At 33.9% G+C, this 22,141-nt stretch overlaps 1 protein-coding gene across 1 annotated transcript; it reads right to left on the bottom strand.

Annotated features, from left to right (window-relative positions):
* Positions 1–13,101: 13,101 nt before the first annotated feature.
* LOC149572507 (Remorin family protein) lies at positions 13,102–18,252 on the bottom strand. Its single transcript, XM_089813634.1, has 5 exons — positions 17,964–18,252; positions 17,030–17,825; positions 15,497–16,007; positions 14,203–14,284; positions 13,102–13,853 (listed from the first exon to the last, which is right to left on the bottom strand). The coding sequence occupies exons 1-5, from the start codon at positions 18,105–18,107 to the stop codon at positions 13,632–13,634; spliced, it is 1,755 nt and encodes a 584-aa protein (XP_089669760.1). The 5' UTR covers positions 18,108–18,252; the 3' UTR covers positions 13,102–13,631.
* Positions 18,253–22,141: the final 3,889 nt, after the last annotated feature.

Here is a 22,141-nt window from a genome sequence, read left to right as displayed (position 1 = left end):
TTTCTAGTTATTTTCATATTACTTATAGATAAGATATTTGATACGTTATTTTAATTTTTTTTCTATAGACACCTGGTGAGCCACGGACTACTTCAAAAAGGCTCAATTTTGATGATCCAACATAGTCATAGATATTGATAATGAAATACATATTTAGTTATGGTCATTACATGATATTTACATGTATTTGATGTTTGTATTATATATATTCGAGATTTGTAACTATATGATTGATATGGCATAATATATTATTCATTTTGATATACATTAAACTTGGATTTCCATCCAACTTGTTCAATGTGTGCATACAAACTAGTATTGCATCTTACTTTCTTGCAATTAATCAAACACATGAACATTCATTATTTTATACAAAAAATGTAACATGTTTATCAAATTCATTATAACATGTAATCAAACTGATATGTCAATTATTTTGATGTAATAAGACATTAAAAGTAAAACTATTTCATGATTTTTCTATTTGCATCAAAGATCACAGATCGATAGTGCTTAGAGACCCTTAGGGATGCTTCTGTTCAATGTGGTTGATACTATTAGAGGGACGATATGGTTGAAATGAGGTTGGTCCTATCCTAAACCTAGCCAATTAGAGATAATAGAGTAGATGATTCCATCCTAGGACCAACAGTTTGAAATATACACAACCTTGCATTTGAATTGAGCAACACTGCATCTTTTGGCATTAGGCGAGAAAGGGATGAAAAATCTAAACAAAGTCGAATGTCTAAAAACTAAGATAGGTTGTTTTAGGTCTAGACAATACAATCCTATAACACCTACTAGTTTGTCAATACCTCGTATGAGGTCAGAGAAATGCCTGCTCAAAGATTGCAACCTGATGGTGCTTAGAGACCCTTAGAGATGCTTCCATTAAGTATGGTTGATGGCGTCTGAGGGACATTGTGGCTAAAACAAGGTTGATCCTAGCCCAAACCTAGCCAACCAAAGCTAGCAAAGTAGATGATTCTATCCTAGGACCAAAAGTTTGAAATATACACAACCTTGCTCATTTGAATTGAGCAACACTACAACTTTTGGCATTAGGAGAGAAAGGGATGCCAAATAAAAACAAAGTCAAATCTCTAAAAATTGAGATAAGTTATTGTATGAATAGACATCATGATCATGCAGTACTTAATAGTTAAGCAATACCTTGAATGATCTCAAAGAAATTTTTGCTCAAAGATGACAACTTGATGGTTCTTAGAGCCCTTAATTAGCGACACTTTCATTCAGTGTGGTTGATAGCATCTAAGGGGTGTTGTGGATGAAATGAGGTTGGTCTTAGCCTAAACTTGACCAACTAGAGCTAATGGAGCAAACTATTTGATCCTAGGAAAAATGGTTTAAAATATACAAAACCTTGCTCATTTGAACTGAGCAACACTGCAACTTTTGGCATTAGGTGAGAAAGGGATGCCAAATCCAAACAAAGTTGAATCTCTAAAAACTAAGATAGGTTGTTGTAGGCCTAGAAAATGTGATCCTGATGCTGGAGCATCCTGGGTGTAAGAGCAATCTTGCATCATCCAAAAATATTTTATTTTCAATCTTTTCTATTTTAATATGGACTAGTAGACAGGTTGGTTACTATTTATGGGAACTTGCTATTATTAGTAAGTTTGTCATATGAGCTCGAAATGTTCTCATTTTCTAAATGAAGGTTCATTTTAGATTTGTAAGCCTACCATAAAAATCTCATTGCTCCAGCTTAAGTATTGGAGAAGTTATTACAGATTTTTGGTGGAAAAATTTGTAGAAAAATCTTCAAGCTCACCCTTGGAGGCCTTAGAGTGCTTGGATGAGGTCCAAAAACTCAATGAAAGGGTGCTAGCATAGTTTTAAGGGTGTAGATCAAGAGCTGCATTTTTGAAAAGTGGCTATAATAGCCAATCGAAGCAACAGTTAGAGAGTTATGGCCTTGCAAAGTTGGGCTACCTAAAATATCTAAAATAATCGTCAAAGATGTATTTGGCCGACTCTATTTGTTTTGTTAGGGTCTATCGACCCTAGGTATTAAGTTTCAATGTCTAGAACCTTCTCAAGCAACATAAAATTTCCTATTTAAGAAAGGCTCAAACATTGTCTAGAATAGCTCTAGGTGATAGTTCACAACTTGTCTTGCAAATTATTGTAATGAAGGTGCCCATGTGGGTTAGCATATTGTACTTTTGAATTCTATAATTTCGCATTTGCAGTGCAAATAAGAAGTCCATATTTTGTTCTCACATTTGTTCTTGTTTCTTTGTTTCTATTATGAGTTTATGGTATTAAGGGGAGCATCCTTCATCAGATCCTGTAGTACCTGACAGCTTGTCAATACCTCATATGAGCTCAGAGAAATTTTCGCTTAAAGATCACAGCCTGATGGTGCTTAGAGACCCTTAGGGACACTTCTATTCATAGTGCTCAATAGCATCTAAGGGACATTGTGGATGAAATGAAGTTGGTCCTAACTTAAACCTGGTCAACTAGAGCTAACAGAATAGACGATTCAATCCTATGACCAACGGTTTGAAATATACACAACCTTGCTCATTTGAACTGAGCAACATTGTAACTTTTGGCATATGGCAAGAAAGGGATGCCAAATCCAAAGTTGAATCTCTAAAAGTTGAGATAGGTTTTTGTAGGCCTAGACAACATGATCCTATAGCACTTGACAATTTGTCAATACCTCGCATGAGCTCACAAATATGCGAGAAAGAAGGATTGAGGGGTTTACACCATGAGAAAGCATTGTTGGAGGGTATAAAATTGATGCAATGATATACCAACCAGTGATATGCCTTAAAAAGGGGTAATTTTTTGAGTTGGTGTTGATTATATATGTTGAATTGAAGGTGTACATTGAAATAATCAATTTTGAAAGTGATTGGAGAGTGAATTTATAGAAGGCCCTAGCTTTTAGGAGCAATTGGTAAGGATTTTATGGTTGGGAATGTAAACAAGGCCAAGGGGAATTTAAACCTACTAAATCTATGGTTTTGACACCTAAGTAGGTATTTTAAAAAGTTGGGGACTTGGGGGTTAAGGATAAAGAGTAGTTTCTTTGTAAAAGTGGCCTATTTTAAGCCTAAAAAGGGGTATCATAGTGTAACAACAAGGACACAGTCCAAAACAACCCTATCCAATATTCTCATATGTTGTAGAGAATCCAAATGGGTATCCAAATCTATGATTTATTTGCCTAATTTTTTGGAAAAGTTGGGAGGAAAATGCAAGAGGACAATCATCTAGGTGTCATTAGGCCTATTAGGTGAACTTTGTATATCCCTTTACCTTATAAATCCATATGAGTTGAAGATAATTGAGTTTTTTTTAAGGAGACGTTATTGTCAAACCCATGAAAAAGAGCTTAAGAGCCAAACTTATAACCATAATGATAAATTTAATGCACAAATTTATAATAATAATGTACAATATTTATATCTCTTATCAATTTTATATACAAAATTTTGCATCTAAATATGCACATATGATGTCTCTTATCATATTTTTATACAAAATATTTCACATGTTACATGTCTTTTTTTTATATGCAAAATTTGACATCTACATATGCACATCACTGTGAAGTTGCAACATTTTGCATAATATATATACAAAAATTTCAAAATTATTCTACCATATGTAGAATGATTCAGCTAAATAGCACAAATTCAATCAAGGGAACCTTCTGAATCAGCTCTAACCCTTATTGTATCAAGTATTGCCTCGTGGTTAGATTCACATATTTTCCACAACTTCTTGTTAAGAGGCCTACCACAATATGGTGTCAATTGAATATTTGTTGCAACAATAAGGTTAGAGTAATGAAGAATATGTCTCTATGTCTCAAAATCCTCAAATAACCACGTGCTAGAATTCTTGATAGGGTACCTACATTTAATTGTAAAGATTAATTAAAGTCAAAATTAATACATTATACATTACAATTTGACTTAAAGTGGTCTTCATGGTAGGGGGAAAAATATACTACCTTATAAGCGATGTGTCTGTCATAACAAAAGATCCTATTGGGTACTCAATAGCCTCACCATCAATGATTGTAGCTATTAGTTTCTTTTTGGCCTTAGTAGACTGACATATAAAGTAATGTGTTCTTTCATCATTATTCTCATATGCAATAACTACATATACATGACTTACATTATATAGAAGGATAAGTTAGAGCAAAAATTTGAAGTAATCTATTTTAACCAGGTATTAAATTAATAACTTAGTACTTGGTTTAAGTAGGTCAAATACATGCTCAAAATCTGTTGATGCTTTAGTCTGGTTGAGTTGTAGTGTTGTAGGAAGTTGATATGAATCAATTGGATGCAAAGGTCTACAAGACCATTGGTCAACCCACTCTTTTGATTCACATTCATCCCATCAATGATGCATACAAGAAGAGAAAAAGCATGCAAGCTTTCTAGTATGAATAGCTAGTGACACTATATTTGAATTTTGAAATGTATGTATCTCACTTGATCATGTAAGTGTACAACTATCTTGAAAATTTTCAATGTTAGGTTGAACACATATCAACCAAAAATATCTAGAAACCATAGGCTTACATACATTACCTAGTCCCATCATATAATTATAGCACTAGACAATTGTTTCGGCATTTTCTAATATTGTGCCACCTTTGTAATTTAATTCCTCTCTACTAAGGGCCCTTTTCACACATGCTCTAGCAGCATCATGCTCTCCCTTTCCATGTCACACCTCAGTGAAATTCCAAAATGTTGCACTCCACTTGTCACATGCATCTTATCGAACCAGTAGAACATCCTTGCATTCTTGAATTGTGTGGTGCAATTGTCTGACCATATAATGTGTTGATTGTATCTTGCATCTCTTTCCCCCAAATTGTCATAGAAAACTCATAAAACATCCTTGCACAAACTTTGATGAATGAGTTCGATCATCGCTAATATAGAAGTGATACTCTCTTAATATCTTTATGTCCTTCTCTGTGCTATCATGTGCATGAATAAATTCTATGTGTACAAATAAATTGACACTTGTATAGAGTTGTAATACATTGGTTGCACTTCATTTTGAGGTTTTAGTGTATAGTTTTCAGTGAAGTCAACAACTGACACAATTGTACCCAAGGGAAAAGTGTCCTTATACAACTTAAATTGTTCATCTAACCATTTAGCTTTGTGTGTATGACCTATGTACTCATAAACTATTTTCTCTTGAAACAATTTCATAAAATCAGATACACATACATCACTTTTCACTAATTCGCACCTCTTTAATTATTTTCCATCTTTAACACCATATATAATTGACTCATACTTTCTGAGAGAAACTAGTGTCTTATCAATTTCATGTGTGCTATCTAGATTTAGGCATCTATGCAACTTTTGCAAACCACCACATTGAGGGAAAAAACCTTTCAAATAGATGGTCTTATAATAATGCACCCATCATCTCGTTTACATAGTACACTTGCAATAAATTCTCTGGGTTACTTAGGAGGTAATTCTAGACCACATTTCTACAATATGTCATTACTATGAAAAGTACAACATATATAATGATAAACATCATAATGCATAGAAAACTCAAGATGAACCCTACAACAACATGTAGTACGTGTATGATTTATCTTAACATAGAATAGTTTTGTCATCTCGAAAAACCTTTGCTTGATTTTAATTTGAGGAAATATTTGAAGAAACATTTCATAAAATTGTGTTTGAGTCATATCCAAAAAAATGTTGTGCATGTGGCTCACGGTTTGTTTTTCCAATTCATCTTTCAACAACATTTTTTCACTTTGGTGAAGCCCTTATGTTATCATGCCAGAAGTTTTCAATTAATGTTCTTACTGCACCAACAAGAATTTTATCCTTGCGTGGGAGTCTACCTTGGAATGACCAAAAAGAAGTCTCATTAGAATTCTTAATTTTCTCTCACCTCACTAAGGCTTTGACTAATGTTTCTCTACTTATCCTTAATGATTTACTTATTTTTCTTAACATACGAGTTTTTGCCATTTCCTTTCCCATTATGGTTGATGTGAGGACCCACCGACTTGTATTAGCATCTTTATTATGTGTTTTTGAACTAATGGATTGGTATGCATCAAAGAGATTTCTTACAATGCTTCTTTCACTACTATTTTCATATGTTCTTAACCCCAAAGTTCTCATTTTCTCTCTAGATTTCATATTTTCAACCATTTCAACAAGAAGTTGGCATCTTCCACTTTGATTTAATTTTTCAAAATACTTATTCCAAAAATTTTGAACAATTCACCTACAATTTATTTCTAACACCTTATCATGCATTAGCTTCAAAATATTTTCATCAATGTTAATTAGAAACTTTGGTTTTCTACGAGTTATTCTAGGAGATGTTGATGTATGTGCATGCTTTATATTTTTATTAATTACATTATGTGCATTCATCATTTCAACTTGAGATGTCACATTAGGGGCATTTGGTGACATAAGTGTATGTGTCACAATCATTTCAATTGGGGTACGTTCAACATTTTCATTTGTCAAATTAAGTGCATTTGTGACATGAATATCAATAGGTAGATTTTCATCACTTACATTGGAGGCATTTGATGATGTACCTTCATGTAATCTCTACATACGCTCCCTTGTTTGTGCCTTTGTTGCCTCTCATTTTTCAAGCATTCCTCTCTTGTTCTTTCCCATGATTGTAGATGCAGATTACCCTACAAACAATAACATGAATAAAATACACAATAAAATACAAAACTAAACAAATTTGCATCATTATTTTATGTTCAATCACAAGATACAAATATAAAGTAACATGTGCATGCAAGATTTAATAGAACAAATTCATCATTTCCAAGAAATTACCCTACAAACAATAACATGGACAAAATACACAATAAAATACAAAATTAGATAAATTTTCATTATTATTTTATGCTCAATCACAAGATAGAAAATTAAATATAAAATAAGATTTTGGCACATGAAAATAGATCAAATTTAGCATTCTCAAACACCAAAAACCCTAATACTTGCATATCTGGTACAAAAATACATGTGAAGCAATAGTAGAATCTCATAGACCACGTTGAAACAACATAATAACTATTGATATGTTGTTTTATTTATAGTTTTCAATAACCTGATCAGGTGAGTCCTAACAAAATTATCCATGTTGACTAATAACATGATCAGGCTATGTATTACTACTACATAAGGGAGAGAGAGAGAGAGAGAGAGAGAGAGAGAGAGAGAGAGAGAGAGAGAGAGAGAGAGAGAGAGAGAGAGAGAGAGAGAGTTTAGGGTTAGTGAGAGAGGGGGGCTTAGGGGTTACTCAAAGATAGACTATGCTTAAGAGTAATAAGTTAGAGAGGGAGAGGTTAGGATTTAGTGAGAGATATATCTTAAGATTTATTTAGTGAGTGATTATGTGTGTTTGAGAGAGAGAGAATCACAAATATGTTGGCATTGATGTTTACCTAATGATTGCTTATTTGGAAAATAATTACTACCTATTTTAGACTATGCTTAATTCAAATTGATGGAAAAAAACATTTTTATGCCATAGGATTTATTTGTCTACATCATTTTGACATATTTTGAATGGAGTCAATTGGACTCTGTATGTGAAAGTTATGGCCTCCAAAGTAAATCCTACTTTTAGTTCTTCAAAACCTGATCGAGTTTTGAACAAGTAAATTTTACTTCTTCAAAACCCGATCGGGTTTTGGATGCATTTTTTATTTTCATAACCCAGTCAAGTTATTTGAATCCAAAACATTTGATTGGGTTATTTGAATTCAAAAAACTTGATCGGGTTATGGCTTGGTGATAGCCTAGGGAAACAATGCAAAGGCTTGGGAGATTATTTTCCCTCCATTTTTTCCTTTAGACATTTTTACATGTTCTAAGATGAACTCTCGTCTTCGCCTTCTTCAAGTTTGCTAATGGTGAAGTGTGCATCTCTAAAATAACCACCATAGTCTTACATGTCTTCTTAGCTTTCTAACCATATAATTGTTTTACTTTTTGGACATCATTAACATTGTAAACATTAATTACTTTTACTAATGCCTTGACATTCCTCACAGACATATTTCTACCATTTTTTTTAATAACTTTTGATATACTTAACCAAATTTAACATAAATTACATACTATTGTTATAGACTTAATTCTATACACTTTTTTTTTTTAAAGATACAATTTTCAATTATTTTGATGCAAGTTATGCTCAGCACATGAACAGGTGCCAAAATTTCAAAACATAGTCAGTTCAATAATTCATTAAAAAAAAATATTCATCAGAAAATTATTAAAAAAATACCAAACTTCTAGATATGACTCATAACTATCATCCTACCAAAGGAATTTGCAAAATATTGAATATAACTATGTCTTTTGTGATGCACGTGAAAACAACTATGTTATGTTTTCTAAAAAAATTAGGAACTATTTTTTGTGTGCACGAGTTTTGACCCACCTAATCTTATCCATTTTGTAAAAACTCTAGTAGTTTAGAAAGTAGATTCAGAGTAGTACAATTTATATGTTTTAGACATCTTGTCATTGTGAGTGGATGATCCTCAAATGTCTCGTCCAAGTTGAGGTTTACCTAATTTCAAAAAAAAAGGTTGTCCACTTATACCCCCCTTGTTGTACACCATCTTGGTGCACTCACCTACTCAATTTTGTGCTTTCACCCATAAGGAAAATCATTGAGAGTCTAAATCGTCAAAGATATTTTTTCAATAAGTTTCTCGATGGATATGCCTTTTGAAAAGATGTTCCTCAATTATACATATGTTGTGCAAGTAGGATCAATATGCACTCTATGGGAGAACTTGGACCATTAATATTTTTGAAAATATCAAGGACCACCACATGCCAAGTAATAATTATGATATTGGAATCGATAAGGTCATGGATAAGATGTTTTAAATAATAACACTTCTCAATATGATGGGTAGTATAGTGATGGTATGGTAAAAAGGCTTTGGGGTAATAGGAAGTTGGAAATGTTCTCGAAGAACTCAAAAATAGAGGTAAAATTATGGGGTGGTTTGAAAATGGATGGTAAAGGAAACATACATGATGTTCCAATTGCCAGTTGTGTACCAATATGTTTTGATGAATTATTGATCTTAATTCAAATCCTTTTTAGGGATTTTGGAAATGTTGAAAAGATTATTAAGTGGTATTATTATTATTATTAATTTGAGCCATTTAAGTGGATGACTCAAAATTACTCACTTGAAGCTAATAATAATGAATTATTGCACACAATTGGGTAAATTAAGTAAACAAAAAATAAAATCTCTAATGTCATTTTTGCAAATTAGAAATGAAATATTTTTTAACATCTATATCAAGCAGGAGATAAGAAATTTGAGCATGCAAAGTTTTGAATCTATAAATTAAAAAAATCACTTTTTCCTTAATACCTTTCTTACAATGAATCTATTTATTTATAGAAAGTTGATGGCCAATATTATATTAAAATTGTTGAATGAAAGTATTGGCTACTTTTTTAAGGGAATCTATAAAAAAAAGGGTGTATAGAATACAATCGTTGTAAGCCTTATCTCGAAATATCCTAGTAAAAAATTCAACCATGAGTATATGATCATTTCAGAATTCACTACACAGGGTTTGACATATTCTCACATGAGTCAAGAGATAAATTTTTCATTGTATGTTTCTAAGTGATTGATTACCATGTATTGAGGTCGTGAGGATTAATGACATGAATGATGTTGCGGGATAATGGGCTAGCAATCTCACAAGTTGGGATATTGTATTTGGGTTGGTTTACGGAAAAGCTAATTTTTGTTGTAAGAATGAAATATTGTGGTCAAGCTTATTAATGGTTGCTTTAGTAGGTAGTTTGCTATTGGACATGTTTGATAGTTTGGTATGCAAAATCAATTGATAAATCTATCCTTTGATTTGTATTCGACTCCAATGACTATGAACAATGGAATAAATTCATGGTATTTTACTAAAAATCATATTAAGGTGTGTCATTTAAATAATTGATATGCTCTATCTATAATCCTATTCAATTATAGGGCATATGAGAGATGACAAAAAATGAGGAGATTGAATTTACATTAATTGATTGCATTCATGGGACTACAGTTACAACTTGACAAGTCATAACCCTGTGAATCAATCTCTATAAACAATATTTTAAAATGTTCTTTCCACGCTCCGCGTTCAGGCTCAAGCTTTTGCAAGGTTGAAAGAAAAAGATCCCAAACAAAACGAGAAAAAATGCCCAAGCAAAATTGAAGATGAAAAAATAAAAATAAAAAAAATTTGATGTAGATTTCAAATTCACTTGAGCACTCATGCACCAAACCTATTCTAACCTTTTATTATACTAGAGATGTTTTACAAATGTAACTTACAAGATAACAACACTTAAAAGGTAAAATAGAAGCAAAAAGAGAATTAAAAAATAAATTATCACCTTTAGCAAATCCAAACTCAATGTTAGAATCTCATATGGGATACTTCTAGTTGAAACGTGCACCTTCCCTATCAAGATTATTGTTGTGGTGCATCTCATAAATTGTGTTTTAAAAAATGAGCTTATGGAAAGAAAAAGTGCCCCAAGGCTATCATCAAAAAGTCTCGAATGAAAGAAAGAAATTTTAACTTAAACAAAACTCCAAGCAAATGATACAAATGGATTACCACCTAAATAAGTATCTAAATCATAACAAAGAAATAAAGAATTTTGTGAAGATAATTTTCTAACAAATCAATGTTAAAAAAATATAAGTGAGGAGAGAATAATAACTAGATAAACATAATCCCAATTATAGTCACAAAATGAAATACTAAAAAGAAAGAAAGGGAGTGGCAATGCTCTTGTACACGAGATAAGTAAATGGAAGAAACTTAATACAATTTTGAAAAGGTCGTATTTATATTTTCTAATCGAGTTAAATATTACTTATATTTAATATGGAACTTACTATTTCAAAGATGAAAAGGTTGGCGAATTTTAAAAATCCCGTTATTAAATCCTTTTTGCACATAGAAATACGTTGAAAACATAACTAATAGTGGATCAAAGAGTAAACAGGAATACTTTACAAGTAAAGTGACAGTCTCCGTGCATGCGTCAGGGCTTGTTATAGACTTTTTTATTCCCTTCAATTTAATTAGCAAAAACTCTGCTGTACTGTTTGACTTATCCAAGAACAACGTGTGAACTTTTATTCATCGGTCATTAGTTTGTTTCCTCTGTTAGCTGTCTATTTGATAATGACGCATTAGATGTAATAAGACAATTGTATGAGACATCAAAAAGAGTGGTCCCCATGGGACCTCTAAATGATCTTAAGAAGTTAGGTTGCATTGTGACACAATGTTTGTTTTTTTTTTTTTTTTTTTTTTGAAATGCGTTTGGTAAACTTTTTAACGTGACTGGTAGTGCTAGCGCGACACGCCCACCAGTACCACCAACGCTTTGATCTGGAGCTATGAACCAGTGAGGCCACAAACGGGGGACCTCATCCCCATGAGATTTGAACCTGGATGGCAAGGATAACAACGCAACAACTTAACCATCACAACATGCCACTATTGGCTAAAGGGTTTGTGGTAAACCTAGTGTGACTCGAACCGGAGTTGATGCGTAGCACCGGGATCATTAGCCTAACACTACGCCTCACGACTCGCCTTCACACCAACTCGGCTACTCACTCACCCTTAAAAGGGTTTGTGGTAAACCTAGTGTGACTCGAACCGGAGTTGATGCGTAACACCGAGATCATTAGCCTAACACTACGACTCACGACTCGCCTTCACACCAACTCGGCTACTCACTCACCCTTTGCCAAATTGGGCATAAGCGATTTTTTAGTATCTTATAAGAAGTATGTTTTTAATTAATTAGTTTAAATAAGTATATGATGAAATGTTTATAAAATGGCATGTTAAGTCAAGTGGGTTGAATTGGAGTAGTGATTTTTAACTCCCTAGTGTTTTTTTGTGATAAAATATTTTGGTAAAGAAGTATACAAGGATACATCATAAGAGGTTCCTTTTTGAAGTATGTCTAAAAAAAAAATTTATTAAATTTATGAATTCAAAAGGATTTTTACAAAGAAGTTTACAATGTTTGTTAAATTTTTGCAAATACAATTGTAAATTAAGTAGATTTGACCTTGACATAATATTTAAGATGGGTGACCTTCTACACAAAGTCTCATTTTCTTAATACAATGAAGGCTAAATGAATTTGTACAAATCCATAGTAATGAAATATGAGCTATTAAATTTGGCTGAAATTTGCACATTGATGTCAAAAATAAAACAATTCATAATTTCACGAGTTAAGTGGGTTTGATCTTGGAGTAATTTCATGGTTAAGTGTAACTTCATGGTTAAGTCAGTGTTATAGTGAATATATGTTTTGGTATAATTGTATTGACATATAAGATGTTTTTCACAATATTTTTTAAAAAGATTATTTATAAGATTTATAGTTCAAAAGGTTTATATGATGAATGGTTTGTAAGGTACAATGTTTGAAGTTTCATAATTGGTATAGCAAGATTAATAGATATAATCTTGAGGAAAGTCTATAATTAAAAATATGATTGATAGATGGAATATTCTTTCCTTAATATGTCAAAAATAACTTTTATGTATCAAAATTATAACTTAGGAAAGTTCTATTTTAAATAAATTATAAAGAACAACATTTATTTTAAATTTCAAAAATGAAATAACAAGTAAATAATCTAGACTCTGAAGAAACCAGGGCCTTCAACCATAACAATAGTAGAAGAGATGACTTCTAAAAAGTCTATATAATACATCCCTATGAACATCAGCCAAAGTACAATCAACACTGTGAAGTAAGTTCATTTTAAGAAAAAAATAGATTTGTTCAAAATAGTCTGACATGAGTACTCCTCAACATTAAATTTTAGAGATTACATTAGATAATCTGAGCATAAACAAATTCAATAAAGAAATCTATTATTCAACAGCTGTGATTTGTACTTCTTATATAAATATAAAATAGGAAAAATAATCAAAGATTATTATTCGCGCACAAAAAACCAAGAAATTTAACCCCTGTGAGCGGTCTCCATCGGCAGAGAGTCCCGCGCAAAGTAAAAACATTATAATCATTTATGAACAAGTGAATCCAACAATCACATGGCCAAAAGTATGGCTTTTGGGCATCTTCTGATTATTGAAATGACAAATCGAGCTGTAGATGATCTGCGATTCATATCCCAAGGATGGTGATGAAGCACGTACAAATTAAATATATGAAGAGACGTTAAATTATTTGGACATAATCATTCATATTCATATTCATGCATGCGTACAGCCCTCCAGTTTTCTCCACAATTCGAGCTGTGTGCAGAGCATTCCTTGTCTTGCTCGACATATAATCTTGTTTTTGGACGGTGGACAAAACGTATCCTCCCTCCAACGAAGTAATCATATCCTAATTGCAGCTTTACAGAATAAAAAATTCAAGTTTTACTGCTTTCTGCACTGCAAACGAAAAAATGTACAATTCGAATTGGTGATGAAGAGAAAAAAGGGGGCCGCATGATTGGTGGAATTCAGTTGTTTTTGGTGTTGTCAGGATCGACAAGATGAGAAGCAGCCATTGCAGGCGGGAAGAGTATACAATGAAAAGGCTCCTTCCTTCTTCATTCTCTCTGCCCGCTCTGCCGTCTTCAGGAGTTGCTCTGCATGCTGTGTTTTCGCCGCTGATCTCCATTCTTCTGCTCTTTTGTGGGCTGTAGACATTTTCTTCATTAATTTCTCTTCTAAACTTGATCTCATCTTTTCTATTTTCACCTGTGTCAAACACCACAGATTATGCCTTGCAGAGAACTAGGGTTTAAAAGGTGTAATAAATACCCATTTGAATGAGTTCTTGTTCAAGTGAAAATGGATGTTACTGTGAATTTTTGTATTGCTAACCCCACTACATTTGCACCCAGAACATAACAGAGTATGATGTTTTTATTCCTTATTCCATGTACTCTGACATCAATGCACATGGGCATAAGCAGTCATTGTTGTGTTTATGGATGTGGGCACATATGCTCAAGACTATGGAAAACTAATGCTCAGAATTTATGGTAAACTAATGCTCAGAATTTAAGGGATATAAATGAATTGAAAAAAGAATGCACAATTTTACCTCAAGTTTCCTTGATTCAGATTCGGCTTTGGCTCTCTGGAGATTTACCCAAGCTTCAATTCTTGCTTCTTCTCGCTGGTACCTGGATTTGGAGTAAACTGTTCAGAGAATTGCTCAAGTTTTTTGATGTCCGTAAGTCATTCATGAAAATTAAAATCTATTTAATCCAAATCACAAATAAATCAAACTTAATATCAGACTCTGTATTCTTACTCAAAACTATACGATTGAATTTTCGTAAAACAAGTGAGCTTTAAAAGTCCAGGCTCTAAACACAACCTCAGGCATTCAAAATTTAAAAATCCCAATATTTGAGACTCTTGAACCAAATTTCCTCACAAAGATGACACAACACCTTGGAGATTGTTGCCTGGCGTTGTTAATGTGCCCGACTGTTGGGAGATCTGGCTTTTTCTATGGATTATAGATTTTTCTTTCTAAGTTTATGTTTATTATAGGTTGCCATAGACAAACAAATAGGCAAATGGTTACTGTATTGTCTATCCAACACCCTAGATGCAAATTGACCATACCGGTTGCACATTTAACCATATTGTCAGAGACTTTGGTGGTGGCTCAAACAGCCCTCATTTCAATTGATTTCAAAAGAAAAAACGTGTATGCTATGCATCAGCAAATTTTCGTATTCAAGATGATAAGACTAAAAGCAAATAAAGCTTCACTAGTATCAATGATCATCTAGATTTCAACTAATTGAGCTTTTTCGTTTTAACTCAGATTAGCTCTGTATTGCTACGCTCAAACATAAAAGGAACAATTCATGCCAATTCTATAGTTGATGGAAATTCAAAAGCGAAATCATTATCCTATTTTCAATGGTTAAAACTCGAAAGTTGCATTTAACTGTTTAAAACTTTACAATCTCTAGTATCGGATCAGTTTGGGTATCGCTCTATGATTGTTCAAGGCCTAAGCTTCGAAAGAATTGTTCCTTCTTCACAAACATTAAAAAAAATCCAAAAACAATGTTTGCTCCCTACAGTATTGATAATCAAGAGCTGGAGCTGTTCAGGGTCGATTCTATGGTCGTTTTAAACTTTAGGGATTTCCTACCTCTTCATCTCCCTTCATCTTTATACATTCGACCAAATTGCATGGTCTACTACAAAGACCATTCATTGTTGAATGTAGACTTATGTTACTAGGATAAGTCTTAATGCTTGTTTTGGTTCAGTTTGAGGTCAAGGGACTTCTAAATCATTGTTTTCTTGGTACAAGCTTCCCCAAAAAAGACGTAATAAGATAAAACAACACTGTTCCAGTAAGTGATTACCTGTTATAGGTCTTGGATCGTTCAGATTCTTCCCATGCCATAGCCCTAGCTTCAAGAACACTTCTCTTACAGTCACCAATGTCAAAATGCCTCAAGCTTTTTGAGACTTCTTCCTCCTCTTCCTCCCTCGAACTCCAATTGGAAATGCTTTTGTCAACGGAAGTATACTGGATACCTGATGGCAGGCCTTGAAGCTCTAATTTAGCAAAATGACATTTTTCCAGTTCCCCCATGTCAATGCCAGAACCGTTTACAAGACCAGAATGAGTGGAAGGGGTATTGTGCCTCACAGGGGATGCATTCTTAACAGGAGTGTGGCATCTAGAGGTGCGAGAGCTTGCAAGCGGTGTTGTCTCTGTTCCCATGTCCCTGTGTCGAACTGCTGCCCCTACTTCAGTAGCAGCATCCTTCATGGCTGGTTGAATTCTTTCATTTTTTCCATGGCTGTGTCCCGATCCAGGTTCATGGGATCTGTAGTTGGAAGCTGGCTCCACTTTATCTGCAAATTTATCTGCATGCATTCAATGGCATTAGTAAACAAAAAGATGCAAAAACATAGAACTCAATATGTCAGTCAAAGAGTGCCCAAGGACTGAAAAGGCAATTTGGAATTTGAATTGGTTAGCCTGGGTTTCAAATTAGTAATATCAGATTTCCACAATCCATCTTAATGAACTCTTTCTTTCTTCTGGGTATGATTGTGTAATAGTTTTTTACCATCACCGTTAAATGCTAATTCGCCCTAATTAAGACCCTTCAGTTCAGGTTCATCTGTAGAAAACTTCTCCAGCAAAGGTTACACTACACAGTGATACCCAGAGGCAGAGGATTACATGGCTTACAGATAATTACAGAGGCAATCTCCCACCTCAGTAAGCAGCAAAAACCCTAGAGACCCATTTTTGTGTAACCGGCATATGGGTCTGCCCTGCCTAATTGAGCAACGGTTCAAATGTATGGAATGGTGAATTACGAACACAGGCGTACCGTTTGGGCATTAATGAAGCTATCTATGCCCACTTAGTCTCAGGATTCACATGAATAGAATTATATTCATGCTTCTGGGTAAGATGTTTATGAGCATCAACTTTCGGATCATACTCAAAGTTCCATCATCATTGACTATGAATGGATCATTGGGTATTATCCAAAATGTGGATGCTGATAATAAATTCACGCACAATCTTATTCAGAAACATGAATATAATATCATGGATTGTGGAAATCTGTTATCATTAATGAATAGAATTTAAGTTGTTTGAAGAAACCCTAGCATCAAATAGGCATTGGTGAATGCACCATTAAGCTATGAAACCACAACAGACATGGCCAGACTGACATGGCCACCAGATTTTTAAGACATTACGGTCACTCTCAGCCTGCCATCATGCATTATTGAGCTTAGAACATTATACCAGAAACAACCCACCTGACGAACTGACGGAATTATATATTGCCAGACATTTGTTGCAACGAGTCCCTGAAGAATCGTATTCAATATAATGAAACCAGCATTACAAAAGAGAAACGCACCTTTCATAAACGCCTCGCAGGGATAAGCTGCAAATGCCCCGTGCTCAGATGACCCCGAGCCAATGCTAGATGACATACTAACAGGCCTATCTGTAGACAAAACAGAACTTGAAACTCTGCTGGAAACATCCCCCATTGTTAAGGCTCCTGCAAGATAAATCTCATCCTTGCTTCTATCCGCTGTACTTGCCATCAGTTTATCATCCCCACCACTAGTTTTATGACTAAAAATCTGGTTTTGTCTAATTTCCTTTGCATGCAGCTCAACCACAGGAGCAGATGGGTTGGTAATGCTCCCTGTGTTAAAATCCCTGACCTGGTATACATTAAAAGGGGACTTACAAGAGTTGGGGTTATGTGTCTTCCAATGGCGACCCGGGGTAGTGCTATTATTATTGCATGGTGAATTAACGGCAGAACTTGAATTTATCAGCCATTTTTCAGCATCATCCCACTTTGAAGGAAATGGTCTCCTTGTAAATCCACCCACCATGTATTTCACCGGCAGAGGACTCTCTGCAGCCCCAAATACAAATCTGGAAGGTGTGCCTGGACAATCTAACCTGGGAGGCACACTCTGACGGTGCCCTTCCCTCCTTTTATTATACCCCTTCACATCCGTATTAGGCCTATTTGCAAGATTCTCAGCACCCATTAAGAGATTTATATCATTCTTCTCTTTAGCCATGGGGAAAGACTTGACAAACTCAGATGTCTCTCTGAGATTGATCTTACAGAGGGGATCAGAAAATGGGTTTTCCACGCCATACTTCTTCTTTTCAATGGGCAATTCAAGCTGAACAATCAATCAACAAAAGACACAAAAAAGAAAACTCATGGTCAGCTAACATTGTCACATTAACTTCTTTTCCATTTCTTTCTGGCATAACATCACATTACTGTATCATTAAAGAAGTTTAAGAATATATTGTACCTGTGTTGGTGGCTTATCAGATTGTCTATGGTCCATGCTCCCTGAAGCAGAAGATGGCAGGCTTGTGAAAGGAGGATTTATCACTGATTTAGGACTGATATCTCTACTTTTATTGCTCTGAACATGTTTCCCTTCTTCTGCCATGTTCTTATGATCTGATTTCTTCTGATCCACCAAATGAGATCTTTGAAACAGCCGATCCTTCGGTTAAACCTCTTTAACCTCCATTTGCATTGCATGTGTTAAAAAGACAGTTTTGTGAAAGTACCACAACAACTCCATTAGGAAAACTCCATAGCCCACAGCTTCACTCCCTGCCTATTTTTACATTTTACTTCCCCAAGTATGTTGTCCTTCTATTCTGAGCTGTGTGTTGTTCAGTCAATGACAAAGACCCATCTTTGCTTTGTCTTCCTAGCCTATCATTGAAATCTGTGTCTTGTTTTTTTTAAAACACCATGTAACTACTTTACATGTTAATTTTTATGCATTAACTAAGATTTCAAACTTCAAAATGCTAGCTATCTTCCCTCCATTAACAAATTAGTTTAGAATAATGACAGCTGTTGGTAGAAGTAGGTTGAATTTTAGGGGAAATACAAGTTCAGGAGTGGACGAGATTTTTAGTGCTAAATGAAGGGCTTTCTTGACTGCTTAATGTCATATTCGACCTGTCAATGGCATGCTTTTTAATTAAAAACATGCCCGACTGATGACATCTTAACAATAAGTTGGAAGACTTGAACCTATTTACATCAATGAACTCTTAATTTCACAAATTTGTGGGCTGATGCTCTTGTATAGTGAGCTTCCGTAAATAATAGTTTTCATTTTTATATTTTATTTTATTATAAATTGATCTTTCATGTGTATTTTCTAAATCTTAACATTTCTTATGAGAAAATGACACTTTTCGTTGACTTGATTTGAAATTTATTTGCAACAATACAGTGTTATGTTATTAGTGTTTCAATTATCTTTATATTGATTAAAAAATATTAGGTGGATTAATAGTTATTCATTTAATAAAATAGTATACAATTATTTGAATATTATGTATAAGTGTTAGATCATTTGTACAAAAATTTTGTTTTGTCAATGTGAACTAATAATAGGACATTAGAGAATATGCTTTGTACACTTTGAAATGACATTTTTTTTGACCTTTGCATGCAAAACAAATCCTAAAACATTTGTCTTTAATACTGAGAAGCTAGAGTAGTGTCAGAAGCTAGAGTAGTGTCAGTTAAGTTCATGCAAAGATAACAAGAAAATCATGGAAATCCAATGTACCATTTAGAAACTTAAGTTGTACAAAGTTAGCTAAAATGGATACTATTAGTCTTCCCCTTAGAGGAAATTTACAAAAGATTCTAGAGGTAAAATGGTTTGGTGTGAATGGATATTGTTAAAATAAGGTGTTTATTTGTAGGTTTTTTAAAGTTTCATTTGTTTTATGTGTAATTATTAGCATAAGTAATATTTTTTAAGTTTCTATCATTCTATCAATCAATTCAATCCACCATCCATTAACATGATAGAGTTGTATCATTTATATGATTGTAGTGTCCTAAATTTTAAGCACTTACAATTTTAGTCCTTAGCTAGGCCCTGTTTTAGTGGTCAAGGCGTGCATGCCCATAATTCTTGATCACACCTTGATTCTGCACGTGTTTTCAAAATCATCATATCAAAACTAGACCCTAACCAAAAGTTTAGCATTTTTTGTTAGAAACAATAGTCCACCAAGATAACTGAGAGGGGGGGTGAATCAATTATCCAAAAATTAAAACATTTATTAACCTTAAACAATCTTAACTATTCAACCAAAGTAAACAACAACCATACAAAGATGCACATACACAATTACACCAAATATGTTGACTAGGGAAACCCTTGATCAGAGGAAAAACCCCAATGGGGATGATGCCCACAAGATGATGTACTAATATAAATATTCCTTGTTAAATGATGGACCTTGTTAGGAGTCTATTACAACATTTAGTACATATGAGTCCTTGTTAGGAGACTTTGAATCCCTCTTAGGAGATTCCAAACATGTTAGGAGTTCTAGAAGACAGAATGACCCACTATCCAAATAGTTTATGGGGAAAGATCATTGAACTCACTGTCAAACTGATCTTCAACTATTCCTTATTGAATAATTGCATGAACTATACTTTAACTTTCTTCCTTTGTCCTATCAACCAGATCAATCACTGACAAACCTTGTAGACCAAGTCACGAACCTCGGATCCAAGTGTCCAACTTTAGATCACACAATAAAACCTCGATAATGAAGTTTCCTTCACTTTCGCTTAGCTCTGCTTATCTTCGCATTCTACTTTTCAATCATTCACATTCTTCCATACATACTTATTTCATGATAAAGGAAAATGCCCTTTCTTTATACCGAATCCATAAAATAATTCCATGAGTCAGTTGTTACACCTTCTTAATTAATTATTATGGGATCACATTAAGAACATGTTACAGTTAGTGATAACATTAATCTTCTGCCTTACAACTTGAGTATTTTTACATACATGTGTCATTATGATGAGAGAGCTTGGTCACATCATCTCTAGAATGTTTTCTTCACATCATTAACTTCGACTTCTCAAGATAACAACCCTACTAAGAGATATAACAAGTTTACGAGAACATGCCTCTGTAAACTCTATCACAGAACAGTCTTCATTGAAACTTGCATAACTTCTTCCGAACTTAATATCGTATGCTTCCAAGGTTAGCTACATATACTAGACACTTAGTAGTATCTCCCTTTAACCTTGCTAGTGAAAATGTTCAACAATCTATCCTTACCAACTTGATCTTTTTGCTATTCTTCTATCAGATACCATAGAAAATTGTTATGTTGACATCAATGACAAACAAAGTCATGAATGTAACATATCATCATGATAATGATCTAATCATGTTTCTACAATACTCCCCCATAGGAATATCATCAACATTCATGCTTCCAACAATCTCCCCCTTTGGCATTGATGGCAACATAGATGAAAAACATTTAGTTCTAAGAATACCAACTACAAAACATTGTTGACCTTTCTTTTCAAATCCTCTTCATCAATCATTCTCCCCATTGATATACCTCAATGTGCTTTACATCAAACTATTTTTCCATGCTGTACTTCTCTTGTTGTACTTGTTTTCCATGCTTTCCAAACTATTTTTCCATGCACACTATTTTTCATGCCAAACTTCTCCCCCATTGACATCAATGTCAAAGGTTTCAGCAACCAACAATCTCTACAACAACTATTCCTAACTAGCTCAAGTGTCCAAAGACACTATTCAAAAAACAACATTCAACAAGAGTCCTAGATGATTCTATCCATCACAGATACTCCCCCATATAGGAAGCATCAGCATTCAGTCTAGACAAACAATAGTGCTCTATTACACTAGACTGATGCACTTCTTGCATCATCTATTCTGGCATAGGAAGGGGCATAACCCCTAACATACCTTGCAAATACTCAAAAGTCTCTTTAGGAAGAGGCTTAATAAAAATATCTGTAATCTGCTCTTTAGTGCTTACATACTCCAATCTAATTTCCTTTTCTGCAACTTTCTCTCTCAACATGTGATACTTGATAGAAATGTGATTGGTCTTAGAATGCAACACTAGATTCTTAGACATATTTACTATGTTTATGTTGTCACAATATATGACAAACAAGTTCACTAAATTTTATCATTATATACTTCAACATATGCTTTATCCAAACAACTTGATTACAATTGTTTGTTCCTGCAACATATTATGCTCCCGCTATACTTTGTGAGGTACAATCCTGCTTCTTCCTCCAAGAAAGAAGCCTTCACCACTGGTGTTCTTTTTGTCATCCATACTGCTTGCCCAATTAGCATTAGTATAAGCATATAGAGTGAAATCTTTATATTTATCATACCACAATCCAAACTCAGGTGTTCCTTTCAAGTATCTAAATAACTTTTTAACTGTTGCATAATGTGCTTCTCTAGGATCAACTTGGAATCTTGCAACAATTCCAACTGCATTTTCTATATATGGCCTTGTGTGAGTCAGATATTGCAATCCTCCAGTCATAGATCTGTACTTCTACTCAACAATAGGTGTCTCATCCTTTGTAGATAACATAGGTGTTCTAATAAGATTACATGTTTCC

The sequence above is a fragment of the Cupressus sempervirens genome, chromosome 2 (genome assembly GCF_028749045.1).
Source record: "Cupressus sempervirens isolate cs-2001-9-10 chromosome 2, ASM2874904v1, whole genome shotgun sequence".
In the NCBI taxonomy this organism is placed as follows: domain Eukaryota; kingdom Viridiplantae; phylum Streptophyta; class Pinopsida; order Cupressales; family Cupressaceae; genus Cupressus; species Cupressus sempervirens.
The sequence above is the reverse complement of the archived record's forward strand: the minus strand, read 5'-3'. Positions and strand labels throughout refer to the sequence as shown.

Bases quoted from the DNA above. Each gene is read 5' to 3' on its own strand.
- LOC149572507 (XM_089813634.1), bottom strand. From the start codon at position 18,107: ATGGCAGAAGAAGGGAAACATGTTCAGAGCAATAAAAGTAGAGATATC. The intron at 16,008-17,029 runs GTGCGTTTCTCT...GAATGCATGCAG, and splicing joins CTGCGAGGCGTTTATGAAAG to ATAAATTTGCAGATAAAGTG. The intron at 13,854-14,202 runs GTAAAATTGTGC...TGTTTGACACAG, and splicing joins CTGAATCAAGGAAACTTGAG to GTGAAAATAGAAAAGATGAG.